At 46.8% G+C, this 13,749-nt stretch overlaps 1 protein-coding gene across 3 annotated transcripts in view; it reads left to right on the forward strand.

Moving 5' to 3' along the window:
• The window catches only part of TRMU (tRNA mitochondrial 2-thiouridylase), an 852,019-nt gene that overhangs the window by 376,589 nt on the left and 461,681 nt on the right, over positions 1–13,749 (forward strand). For all 3 annotated transcript variants that reach the window (XM_069629233.1, XM_069629231.1, XM_069629232.1), the window contains exon 5: positions 8,569–8,741. In XM_069629233.1, the coding sequence (XP_069485334.1) occupies positions 8,569–8,741 (173 nt within the window). The remainder of the gene's footprint in view (positions 1–8,568; positions 8,742–13,749) is intronic.

Raw genomic sequence — 13,749 nt, forward strand, 5'->3', positions numbered from 1 at the left:
ATTTCGTGACATATATATACCTAAATATCGTACCCTTGAGTTTTCCCATTTAAAGCCGTAATCATCCACAAATTCTACTGTGTTGCGGGTCAGCGGGAATATCACCCTTTTCTCGCTATTTAATGGTTACGATTGGGTTTTATAAGTTGAAACCTACTTCGAGCTATTATCTCTCGTGCAAAACGGACATGAGCAATCTGGCTCTGGCAGTGATGTCGTTTTAGGCAGGCTTTGTTCATCCAGATTGTGAGTTTGCCGAGCAGGATCTAGGGCCAACAGAAAGCCTGTGTTAAAGAGTTCCATTTTATCCTTCCAAAGCGTGTTCCTTACCAACCCTGATCTGATTTAATCCACAAACGTACTATGGAAAGGTTTCTGTCGCATAGAAATTCAACTTGATCAAAATTGCTCGAGGAGAGATCTTCTAACGCCTGAATGTCTCCAAAGATGTTTAGGACGCTCGAGCAACAAAGATCATATTTCTCGAACGGACCATCACAGCACTTAAGTATCAATGTATGAAAGGAGTCAAATCTATTTTTGTTGGAATTTCTCTGATCATTAGATCCATGTTTAGGATTTGAATTATTTCCAACTCCCATCATGGGGGCCGCTTTGTGGATTGTACCATCAGAGGAATTTCTAGTCTCTGGTTCAAGGCATTTATTTGAACATGCGGTTAAGTTTTATTTGCCTGCATAACATGCCTGGGGTAGTTTTGCGTCATTTTTCTGTAGAGACTGTGAGTTGACGCTCAAGCGATTTTTTTCCCCCGGCCACGTCTCAGTTGTTTTCGCTGTGTGTAAGAATCCAATGTGGATTTGTTTGTGGCCATGCGTTCCTCAAAGCCCAAATCGCAACGAGGTGCAGAGGCAGAGTGGTTATTTCTGCCAAAAGAGTCCTCATGCGCCTGGATAGTTGGATTAACATCAGCAGGAACAGATTGTTTCAATGGATAAGAATTGGATGATTTATTTTCAAGTAATGCTACAAGTTCATTCAGTGGTTCGTACCGCGCTGTAGGACCAAGAATAGGAGGTCCATGTATTTGTGCAGGACCACTTAAAAGTGGCACCAATGTTGGATTCATGGCCACAGGCACAACGTTAGCCGTCATGTCTGGGGTACTCCCTCCTTCTAACTGAGCAGGCACATGAATGAGAGCGTCTGCTTGCGTTATTTTTGCCAGGATGCTCACTTGTGTTTGTGAACTTTTAAAATTTATTTTATTTGCCTTTACCACAGGCATCATTTTGTGAACTGATGTTTTTGTTTTTTTCCCTACCATTGTTTTTCGACATTTTTTATGAGTCTGTTGGGAGGTCACTTCTCCGGAAATATCTTGAATAAATTGGACATACGTCATCATTGAGCACCGTTCTCACTGGAGAATCAACACTAACCCATGAGTCATTTTGTTTGGCATCGGTTTCTTCCACGCACTCCACAGGGCGATTAATCCTGGGGAACATGAGCAAAACCGACGTCAAAGGCTCAAGAGCCAGTGATTTTAAGGCCGTTTAATTGGACTCTAGAATTGTCAGTCGCTCAGCCATATTCACATTCATTTCTGCATTCAGAGGGTCACACGAAACACCTTTCATTCATTCCCCAATTTGATCTAAATTTGCAGATTGGAGCTAGATCTTTGTATCCATTGCTTCAAAAAGTTTATAGAGGCTAGCAATGGTAGTGTTCACAGCTCCTAGGGTGATTTCAAGAAGTGCTTGGTTGCCACCACTTTTACCAGCTGACCGCCAGTTGACAAACACCGTTGAGGGGTAGGCTGTATATAAGACTCATCTATTGCTTGTCTAGTTGAGCCCATTGAACTCGGGAGATTGTAATCAGTAACATTAGAAAGCCTAGAGCTTTCAAGATCCCCAATGCTTGCATGCAGGGATATGGCTTCTATAGGAGAGCCACTCACACTTTCATCTGAAACTTCCACAACACCCTCAGAACTGACAAATACTTCTGCTTCAGTCAGAGTTTCCTCTTGAACTATGGAAAAAGTTCTCTTACGCTGTGTAATTTTCAAAGGGGTCTGTGGAATCGTTAAAATAGTTTGATCAGAAATAATGACACTGGGTTTACCCACTTTAGGATCGGAGTTATTTAGATTTAAACTTCCAGGTGGTTTTACATGAGACAGAGCGGAAACAACAAGCTCTGATAACAAAGTGGGTTGGCCAGTAGCCGACATTTGATTTTTTTTCATAAAATTTGCAAATATCTCGATTTTGTAGAGGAGTTTGGGTCACTTGGGTCACAGGGGTAAGAGTAATACTTTTTTTTAAGTTTGAGTTGCACGTTTAGTTTTATCACTCCATTTGGTCAGAGAGCCGGTAGCAGGAGACCCACACATGTTAATTTCACTCAATGTGTGATCCAGTGATTTAGGTATACCGGATTTTAAAGTATATACAACTCGTGACATTCAAACTACTAACTAGTTCTTCGAACCTCTGCACAATCACAAACAAATATACACAACAGAACTCTTTGTTCGCAAATATTAAACGTGTATGCGTAGATCTTAAACTCACTCACGGGTGTTCATAATACAATGAAAGAAAGCACACCCCAAGACACACTGCAGAATAACAAAGTACTTACAGTTGGTAGAAGCGTGAGAATAAAGGTGAGTTCAGGTGTGCACCACCAGGAGCTGCCAGGAAAGGCCGCAAGCCTCAACTAGTCACGGAATTTGCTCTGGTGCGGTGTTAACAATTACGCAATTGTGAACACAGAACACCGCCTTCACAGCGTAGCCTGCCCCCCCTGCCACAGTCCCGCCAGCCGAACAGCCCAACAGCCAACACTTCCCAGCACTTCGGATGCGCGCGCAGGATGCGCGTGCACCGGTGCTATTTAGGAACTGGCTGAGGTGAGGGGCGGGATCAAACTTCAGGGAGAAGCTGTGGGGGTCAGAGAGAAGCGAGTTAGGTATACTGCGTGTAACTCACATACACGGCAAGACCCGCGGTCTAAACAATAACAAAGTGACACGAGGCAAATGTCCAATTACTTGGAAGGCACCAGTAAAATCCACGATGTTGCGGCGTGCTGCAAGCTTCCTCTTGCAGGCAGAGGTAGTTTTAAGCAACAGTTCAGGGGTAGAGGCAAGGTCCTCCAGCGAGTTCAGCCCAACAGCCAACACTTCCCAGCACTTCGGATGCGCGCGCAGGATGCGTGTGCACCGGTGCTATGTAGGGACTGGCTGAGGTGAGAGGCGGGATCAAACTTCAGGGAGGAGTTGGAAGGCACCAGTAAAATCCATGATGTTTGCAGTGTGCTGCAAGCTTCCTCTTGCAGACAGAGGTAGTTTTAAGCGACAGTTCAGGGGTAGAGGCAAGGTCCTCCAGCGAGTTCAGGCCAACAGCCAACAGTTCCCAGCACTTCGGATACTGTGGAGAACAAGGATAAACTTTGTAAAATTGCTGCTAGATACAAATCTGAGATTTTTCAAACCAAAAGAGACACTTACAACAATAGAATTAACAAAGCCAACTCAAACACAAGCAAACTCTTCATCATCTTAATAGAGCTAGAGTCCCCTACTCCTCCAATTGAAACTTGTACTAAGGACAAATCATGGTGCACTAATATTCAAGATGCGCTCGCCAATAAAATCGATCTTCTACAAAAGAAAATCAAAACAAAAAAACTTAATCTCTCTATGGACCTCCCCCTGCACAAGTCACAGATGGCTCAAACAAAACCTGGTAAATGCTTTCAATTCACCAGTGTCTATTCATGAAGTTGAGGTCATAATATCCTCTCTCAAACCATCTAGATGCCAGGGAGACAGCCCAGCACCAATAATTAAAGAGGCAGCTAAGGATCTAGCGCCATTCATCACGACATTGATAAACTCCTCCTTTGACACATGCACTGTCCTGTCCAATTTAAAAGATGCCTGGGTCCTCCCACTATTAAAAAAGCCAAACCTTGACCCAAACATCCAAACCAATTACAGACCAATAACGACTGTTCCGTTTCTTCTGAAAATACTAGATAGGGTGGCCTATTTACAGATACAAACTTCCCTCAAATCTAACAACCTCCTGGGCTTGCGCCAGTCAGGTTTAAGACCTAAACACGGTACAGAAACAGCTTTAGTAGACTTGAAAAATCAAATGGGTGACATCAGGGACAAAGGAAAGCTCGCTTTCCTCCTTCTTTTGGATCTCTCAGCCGCATTTGACTTAGTGGATCATAAAGCCTTATGTAATCACTTAAAATCAGCGGCCCACTTTTCTGCCGAAGCTACGGCCTGGATCCAATCGTTCTTGGATAACAAAACTACCAGGGTCTTTTCATAAACTGCATCAGCTGAGCCAGCACCTATCACCTGTGGAGTACTGCAGGGTTTGTGTGTCTCGCGTACGATGTACAATATTTTCACCAAGCCTCTTTTTGACGATCTTGACAATCTGGGTGTTTCCTACAATAACTGTGCTGGTGACACCCAGATTCTCATTCCTATTACTGGTAATCATGACACTGACTCTACCCTGCTTAACAAGATCTACCTTATTATCCAAGCCTGGATGGCCACACATGGCCTCTGTCTTAACGATGAGAAGACTGAGCTCCTTCTCATTGGCTCTAAGACAAGGCTAGATAAATTAAGCAACCAATTAAATTCATTTAATATTGATGGAAATAACATGAAAGTATCTAAGGAGGGGGGGTGTGGCTTAAGGGCTATGTAATAGGACGTGCTCCGGAGCTGCTCCAATTGATCCTGCATGATCCTGTGATTTCAACATGCCTACAGACTGAGTTTACTGCCTAAAAGACACTGTCGTGTGTAAGAAACCCTGGGGCCTGCTGTGTCGGAATACGGAAGACGAACAAGACGGGCACAGGCTGCGAGTGCATTTGAAAGTTTGTATCTGCTAGGGCTAAGAGATACAAAATGGCCGGCGCAGAGAACAAAGACTGCTGCAGTAACCGACATACACACAAAACGAAAATCAGATGATCGATGAGGAGCGGGGTGCTGAGAACGTGCGCCTGAGCAATGGAAGTGAAGCGGCTTCAGTACAATTGCCATGCAGACTCAGAGGAACTTGGAGGCAGACGACTGCCAGGCGAGTGGCGAGGGACGGCCACAAAGGTAATGCGAGCGCCTGCTCGTGGCGTTCGTTAAGTGGGGATCGGAGCGCATCAACTGCTCAAACACCCTCGAGCGCTCCTGGAGGGGCGTGCAGGACACGGAGATGGCCCGAGAAGATGTCAGAGCCACGGGTGCTCCCGGCGTTGGGGGAACTTCACAAGAAGTCGACTACTGAACAAGAAGTGCTGTGGAACTGCAGACCTGCGCCAGCTGGGGAGAGCTGACAATACATATAAGCTTGTGCTGTTCACAAGCCAAGCAGGCGCTCGTGGGAAGGTGTGACTAATGATCCACTGAGCCAGTGTGGTACCCCACTACAGTAACCACTGGACAAGGACGCTCCTGGCTCATGGGGGCCAATAGCTGGTGAATACCACAGCAGTCCAGGACGGAGACCCAAGAGAACCAGACGGTGTAAGCAAGCTCTGGAGTGAATGTATAAAGGAGCACTGGGGCCACGCTACAGGGTGACAAGCAATGCACCCAAGAAGCAAGAAACCGACCAGCAGGTGAGCCTGTGGGTCTGTATAACTCTACGCATCAATAATACACGGGTCAGTAAAGGGAGATAAGACATTACCCAGACACCACAACCCTGCAAGAGGTGGCCATAACTAAAGCGGTGAGAGGCCGCCCAGGCACTTGAAGATGGAAAGGGCCCGGTGGTTTGGGATACTGGGACTCACACTGGATACTCATTGCGATTAGAGTTGGAGATGGAAGCCGAGGATGTACCCTATACAGTCTAGGTCCGAGCGACATTAAAAAGGCTCGCCCCACTACGCCACATACGATTGGACCCCATAGACTGTGTGGTCAGTGACAAGAGTCGAGAACTGTGTAGTGGCTTTGGTTGGATAGCTGGTATCAGCCACCTAGGCATAACAGGGGGGTTGTGTAGGAACGCTGCAGCGGCCGCTCCAGACCTGTACGGAAGCAGTGAAGATAAAGGGTCCCCCTGTACAGGGACTTGGGATACTTCAGGGGATTATTGAGGGCCCCTGGGGCCTGCCTAGGTGGACTTGAGCGGCCCCAGCTCAGGACTTAAACAGCCCACTGACACAGGAGCACCGAACACGAGTGAAGGGAACTGGGATCCGCCCCACTCGGAGAGACGTCCACGTAAAACGGCTGCGGGTACGGCACCATCCCGGCATGGGGAGCAAGAAAACCTACACCTCTGAAAATGGGCAACAAAACACTGAAAAACAAAGGGAAGCAGCAGACGATGGATGAATATGCTAAATCTCCTCTGGTAGGGAAGAGGGTAAACACAAACTAGGGTCCACTGGCCGAGCACTACATCTTCAATTCATTATAAAACCAGCTGTACACCCATTCAGCAGCCATCTCCACAACAGGCCAATCCCAAATGCTACGATTAAAATCCCGCAGAGTAACCCGGAACACACTTGGTACAACCAACCCTCGGCCCTCAAACCCATAGAGAAAGTCAGCCTCCATGCTTGGAGAGGAGGTGGGATTGGCCAACAGACCACCACCAGGAAAGTTGGAAGCACTATCGAGCAGCAACCGGAGACGCCCTTCAGAGGCATTGTCAAACTAGCCAATCTACTAACCAATCTCCCCCTTTCCTGCTCCTCCAACATAAACAATGCCGCTATACACAACAAGGGACTACCCACACTACACATAGACACACTGAGAACTAATCTAATATTCACGCCCAACACCTTCACACATAGTCCATAAATCCATCAACACTACAGAAATGCACAGTGGCACAACACAATCAAACACCAACCAGTGTGCACAACCATAAAACCCACCCTAATATCATACGAAACACACACACCCAACACAAAGACAAGTACACATCTGAGGCCTGGAGACTCCCCTTGGGTGGTAGCGGTGCACAGTATAAATCAACATAACATAACATAAAAGAGTGATGAGGTCCTGTCTCCCCACACTGCTCATATCCCATCTCCTTCCTGTCTGTACTCCAATGTGATAGTTTTGGCTGATGGGTGGTGCTAAAACTAGAAATGCTTGTGCACTGTAAGTGACGGCGCGAACAGGAGTGCTTGTGCAAAGAAGGTGAACATGACCAGCAACGTGTGTTTAAAATAAGTGAAAACAGCAGAGCTGCTTGTGCACAAAGTAAGTGAGAAAGAACATGTGCTTGTGTGAGAGGGATGGGGGTGTCAGGGACCGAGGAATGTAAAGTTCAAGAGGCTAAGGGATATGGAGGCAAGAGAAAGGGTCTGTGAGGGGGAGATGAGAGCAAAGGGTGCTGCTAGAGAAATGTGAGGGAGAAAAACTACAAAGAAGTGGGAGAAACGGGAGGGTTCCTGGGTAAGTATGTGACAGAGGGGGTGGTGACAGTAAAGTGCGACAAGTTAGATGTGCAAGAGGGGAGGCTGACTGAGAGAAGTGAGCCATTGTGTGAGAGAAGCGAGCCATTGTGTGAGAGAAGCGTTTGAGATAAAGAGCGGTGGTGGGGATAAACGGTGCAGGATAAGAAGAGTAACGGGAGCGCATGGTAAGTAGAGAAAGGGGAGTACAGAAAAGAGTATTGGGAGATAAGAATGGTGCAAGAAGATAGCTGACTAGAGAGGAGCAGAGACCAGGTGAGGAGAGCGAAGACGAGACTGAGTGTTTGAGGGTAAGGGAAAGAACATAATGAGAATAGAGAAAGCTCATATGGGGGAATGGAAAGACGGCTGGGATAAGAGATGAGAAACTAACAAGAGAATGAAAACCTAACAAAATGACAGTCAAAAATGTGTCGCAAAATAAGATGGACTGTGTAGTGGGGGGCCTGGCAGCTGGTATGTCTTGAAATGGTCATGACTTGTGATCTTCACCAGAGACACTCGGTGCTTACAGGTGTCTCCACTGTGTCCACCACTGTTTGGTGTTCAGCCGGATCCTGCACTCGGTCCTCTTGAAATATGGGTTGATAAAATGTCGCCTTAGTTGAGAGCTTTGCCATGGTCTGGCTGGGATATAAAACTAGCCTACGAACCAATGGAAAATGGCACACAGTCGGGAATTGCTATTCATTACTTTCCACCAAAGCCTGTTTGAGTAGCATCTGAGGGTTCAGTTTTGGGCATGTGTGTGACCAAATAGTGCATTTTAATGCACATTGGTTGGCTAGCACGGTTTTAAACATCCAGCTGCACAGCATACTAACTCGCCACATTCACCCAGTCTAGCCTGTTGGCCCTTTGGCCATTGCCCTATATAGGCCAGCATAAGCCTGCTGTAGCTATGTATTTAATGTAGCGAGGACTCCCACCCTAATAAACAAAACAGCATGTACATGTATGCAAGATAGCAATGGTGAAAAACTGTGCTTGTGGTAAGTAACTTTTTGTCCTTGTTGCTGGCCTGCTTCCATTTATATCAAAGTACAACTCCAGGAATAAAATGATTTCTTATCCTCATGTGGTCTATTCTTCATATTTCAGCTGTCCGACTTCTCCAAGCTGCAGATCGCTTCAAAGATCAGACCTTCTTCCTCAGTCAGATTTCGCAAGATTCTTTGAAAAGGACACTTTTCCCCGTTGGGGGATTAACAAAAGATTTTGTGAAAAAAATGGCGGCGGAGGCTGGTTTTCAACACGTGCTGAAGCGAAAGGAGGTACCCAGACATACCAGTTCTTACCTTTCCTATTCATTTCTTCTGGAACTTGGCAGTCTGTCCTTAACTGTGTTTACTGTTGGCTTATTGAGGAGCTTCATGCTCCAGAAACTGGAAACTGCATTTCACTAAATAACTTAAAAGAGAACAGACTTTTAAACTTTTTTTTAAAAAGCCTGGACCAGATAATAGCTTTATTTCTCCCCCCCCCCCCCTCCGCAGTGATTATTTCGTAGTATGCAGGGTCATCTGGAGGGCGGGAAGTGATAGAGTGATATGAAGTTCCAAGACCATATCAGCAAGCACTATATTGAAACATTAGCATTTGCATTTTCTTTTTATAACACATTTTATTGCATTTTGTGAGATAATACAAAAACATACAAAACATAACCATATAACTTTGCATACAAAAGGCAGAGTAGTACAATCTGATATGATCTGAATATAAGCGGACGTGGAGACACAGTTGTTGTGATAAATAGGTGCAAACAGGTCAGCAAATGGCTGTTTACGTATTAGTCTTTCTCAAGCAGCCTCAAAAAGTGACGTCATCATTCGTGGCCTTGGCAGAATTGCACAACAAAGCTTGTTGTACATTCTGGATCTGAGTTATAATGTCTGTTCCCATTTACCCCAGATTCTATCTGCTTTGCCCGGACAGCCTCTAGCTTGATAGACTCGACGCTCCATTAGGATGATGGCGTCCACATCTGACATCCATTGGTCATATTTCAGGGTAACTTCTGAGCCCCACAATTGCGCAGTGTTCCTTTTGGCAATTCCTGTTGCTGACGAGAGAAGAAGCTTTTCAAAGCGAAACATGTCTACTGCACCTTCAATACCCAAAAGGAGGAGTTTAGGGTCTGTTGGGATCGGGCGGCACATTACTTTAGTCAGTCTTTCGCTACACTTATGCCAGAAGTGTTGTATACGTGTACATTGCCAGCGGATATGATAGAAGGTCCCTTCTTCCTGTTTGCAACGTAGGCATTTGGGGGCGGTCGTTTTGCCCCAGTTATACAAAGCCACTCGGGGATAATATATCCTTCAATTGAACAATTCTGATTCTTGCAGAGATGGCAGAGTCTCTAGGATACATCAGAGTCGAGATCCAGTCTTCAGGTAATATTGAGCCCACATCGCATTCCCATTTCATCTTCAGGTTCAGTAGCTCTTTTGTGGCAAATGAGGAGATAGCGTTGTACATAGTAGACGTGACCTTGTTGTTCACACTGTCTATGACTATATTCCTTTCCATAGGCGTACATTCCGGCATGTCTGCCATTTGGGTCCTATGTATGGTGAAGACATGTTGTAATTGTCCATAGTGGAAGTGTTCAGTGTCCGGGAGACCATATGTTGCCACGATCTCGGTGAACTGTATCAACTGATCGTTCACGAATACCTGCTGAATGGTCAGTATGCCGGCTGTTACCCAGTTTGGCCATTTCGGGAGATTGCTCGAGAGGTGAGCATTGTTCCAGATGGGTTGGACTGGGGTAATTTTGTTGTTCCATCCTAAGTGTTTGTGTACTTCCTTCCACACCAGGGCTGTATGCGCCACTATCGTGCATTCAGGAGGGCGAGTCTGTTTACAGTAGAGGCTTTCAATCGGGGACATGCCGTGTCGTGCAGCTAATTCAGCTTTTATATGGGGAATGGACGGGTCTCTGTGCAATATATCATTGACTGTCGCCATCTGTGTCGCCCAGTAGTAGATCTGGATGTTTGGAAGTCCTATTCCCCCCTCCCAGACTGAGCGTTGGAGAGTTTTGAGGGCAATCCTCGGGTGTTTCCCATCCCAAAGGAGTTTACGTGTTGTTCCATCTATTCTACGGAACTCTTCGGTGGGGACATGAAGAGGGGCGTTTTGAAGGATGTATAAGAACCGGGGTAGGGCCAGCATCTTAAATAGCACCGCCCTGCCTAGCAATGTCAGTGGCAGTGCTTGCCAGTGGGCTGCATCTTGCTCGTATCTCTTAACCGGTGGATGCAAGTTTTGTTTTACATAGCTATCCAGCCCATTGGTGATTAGAATGCCTAGGTAGCAGAACTGAGTGGTTTCTACTTGATATGGGAAGCCCGGTGCTGGTATGCAGTCTACCCCTTTTACCGGAAACAGCACAGATTTGGACCAGTTTACTCTGAGTCCACTGAAGATTCCATAGTTAGTCAGTAGTTGCGTGACCACGGGGCAGGAGGTCGCTGGGTCGCCCAGATATACTAAGAGGTCATCCGCATAGAGGGATATACTATTTTCCCAGTTCGGCCCCCATCTGAAGCCAGTCCACGTGGTGGTGTCCCGCAGAAGGACTGCCAGTGGTTCCATTATCAGTGCAAACACCATTGCCGAGAGCGGGCAACCTTGTCTGGTTCCTTTCCCTAATCGGATATTACGTGAGGGCCACCCATTTACTCTGACCTCCGCCGTTGGATTGTTGTAGAGGAGTTGCACCTATTTTATGAACGGTTCCCCAAATTGCATCTTGCGCATTATTGCCCATAAGGCCTCCCAGTAAACTGAATCGAATGCTTTTTCGAAATCTATGGCAAGTGATCTCTCCAGCGCCAGGTGCAGCCTGCGAATGTTCATCCTCGTGGACCTTTACGGCATGAAGCCGCATTGGTCAGGATGGATCAGTGACGTAATGACCAATTGCAGCCTGTTGGCTAGTATTTTGGCTAGTATTTTGGCTTCACTGTTGATTAGGGATAAGGGTTGGTAGGAGGTGCATTCCTCCGGGGGTTTGCCCTTTTTGGGGATCACTACAATGGTGGCTTTACGGAGGTCTGGTGGGAGTTCGCCCTTGGCCAGGGAGTGTTTGAACATGTTGGGCAAGTGCGTGGGTATATCTAGATGGTTCAGCTTTTTCCAGATGTCAAGTGGGAACCCATTGGGACCTCGGGTCTTGCCTGTTTGGAGTTGGGCAATGGCTGTTGATATTTCGTCAGCCGTAATTTTGTTGTCTAGAGTGGTAGCTTGTTCTGTAGTAAGTTTTGGGAGGTCAATGTCGTTCAGTATGGTGCTGACTGCAGCGTTGGTGGGGGTTTTGTAAAGGTCCTCGTAGAATTCTGCACAGCGCTCTGCAATCTCAGCATCGGAGTAGACAAGATCTGTATTCAAGGTTCTGATGCACTTCACCTTCTGTTGTCCTTCGTCACGCTTTTCCAGCCACGCGAGCATTTTGCCTGCTTTTTCTCCCGTCTCGTACAGCCGTGCTTTCATAGCAATGTGTGCCTTTTTGGCACAGTCTAAGGCTAAATTGTGGAGCTTCTGCTGTGCCATTATAAGGGCTCTGCTCGTCTCCGGGGTGTCTCTGGCAATGTGATCTAAATCCTTGGACGTGACTTCGCTTTCGGCTTCTGTGATTCTCTCGTGTTGTGCCTTCTTTTTTGCCGAGGTCCATGAGATGATTTAACCGCGTAAGACTGTTTTGTACGCTTCCCATAGTGTATTGGGATCATCAACCGAGCCTGCATTCAACTCAAAATAGTTGGAAGTAGCTGCCTCCACCTTTTCCTGAAGGTCCGGGAACCCCAAGTAGTAGGTGTTCAGCCTCCACCAGGGGGGTGGTCGTGGTCTTGCCGTTTCCAGTTCGAGTACCAGTGGGGAGTGGTCGGAGATCCCCCACGGGAGGAAGAATGCGCTGGATATTTTATGAATATTTTGGCATGGTAAGAAGAAATAGTCTATTCTGGACATCGAGGCGTGAGCCCCAGAATGAAAAGAGTACTGTCGAACTTCAGCGTGCAGGTCTCTCCACGTGTCACACAGGCCCAGTGCTGACGCGAAGGAAGCCAATTTGGTGGTGGTGGCGGGATTCCTGGCTCTCAAGTGCGTGTGATCGAGGATATTGTTCATGACTTCATTGAAGTCCCCTCATAATACCCATGTGTCTGCTGGGTTTGCTGTGAGGATGGGGGTAATTTCGGTTAGCAGGTTATTAAGGAGAAGTGGCGGGGAGTACAATGCCATGAGTGCCAGGGTTTGGCTCCATAGCGTTGCTTGGATGTGTACATAGCGGCCTCCTCTATCTTGTAGCATGTGCGTGATCACAAGTGGAAGTCTTTTGTGGATCAGTATGAGGACCCCTCTCGCACCCATGGAGAAACCAGCGTGCACTGCTGTGCGGTAGTTTGATCTTTGGAAGAATTTGCACACATTTCCTGCAAGGTGTGTTTCGGACAGAAAGACTATATCCAGGGAGTATTTATTTAGGTGTTGCAGTACAAGTCTTCTTTTGATGCTGGAGTTTGAGCCTTCTCTGGGCTGAATTAGTCTCAGGTGCCATTGGCTTTTTGGGGCGTAGATTTGCGCATGTGTTTCCTCGATTATATACGCGTCAGTTGTACCGCGTTTGATCTGTACAGCGTACTCATCTTGCCCTTGGATGCCAAACATTGAAAACAGAAAAAAACGTCATCCTCAACTCCCCCCACCCCATACTCCACCCCCAACTGAAGCATCCGTCGACCCAATATAAACATTCAACCAATTAAAACTTTAACTTTTGATTTGTTGCCTTGATCGGGGGGCGGCTGTTCGGTCGGCCACCAGCCTAGATATGCCTTATGGTTCGGTTTCCATTATGGAGCGTGAGGTCCGTTGCGTTACTTGTGTAATGTTTCAGGCATCTTCACTGGCTGTTATAGCTCCTTATGCGTTTTCTTGTTGCTGATTCTCAATTTGTTGTTGCTGTTGCAAATCCATGTCGGGTGGGTGCTCAGGATGTTGTCTATTGCGTTCTCTTCTCCCCCCACCCTCCACCAGGTCCCCAGTCTCCATCTATGTGCCTCTCGGCCCAACTCCACGCTTCCTTGGGATCTGTAAAATGCACCAATGTCCCCTTGTGGTAAATCTTGAGCTGGGCCGGAAAGATTAGTCTGTATTTGACACCAAGTGAGTGGAGGCGCCTCTTGAGCGGATCAAATGATTGGCGTGCCTTTTGCACCTCCCTGGTAAAGTCAGGGAAGAAGGCGATTTTTGATCCATTATACGTGATTG

This window comes from Ambystoma mexicanum, chromosome 12 (assembly GCF_040938575.1).
Source record: "Ambystoma mexicanum isolate Mex_15411 chromosome 12, UKY_AmexF1_1, whole genome shotgun sequence".
Classification (NCBI taxonomy): domain Eukaryota; kingdom Metazoa; phylum Chordata; class Amphibia; order Caudata; family Ambystomatidae; genus Ambystoma; species Ambystoma mexicanum.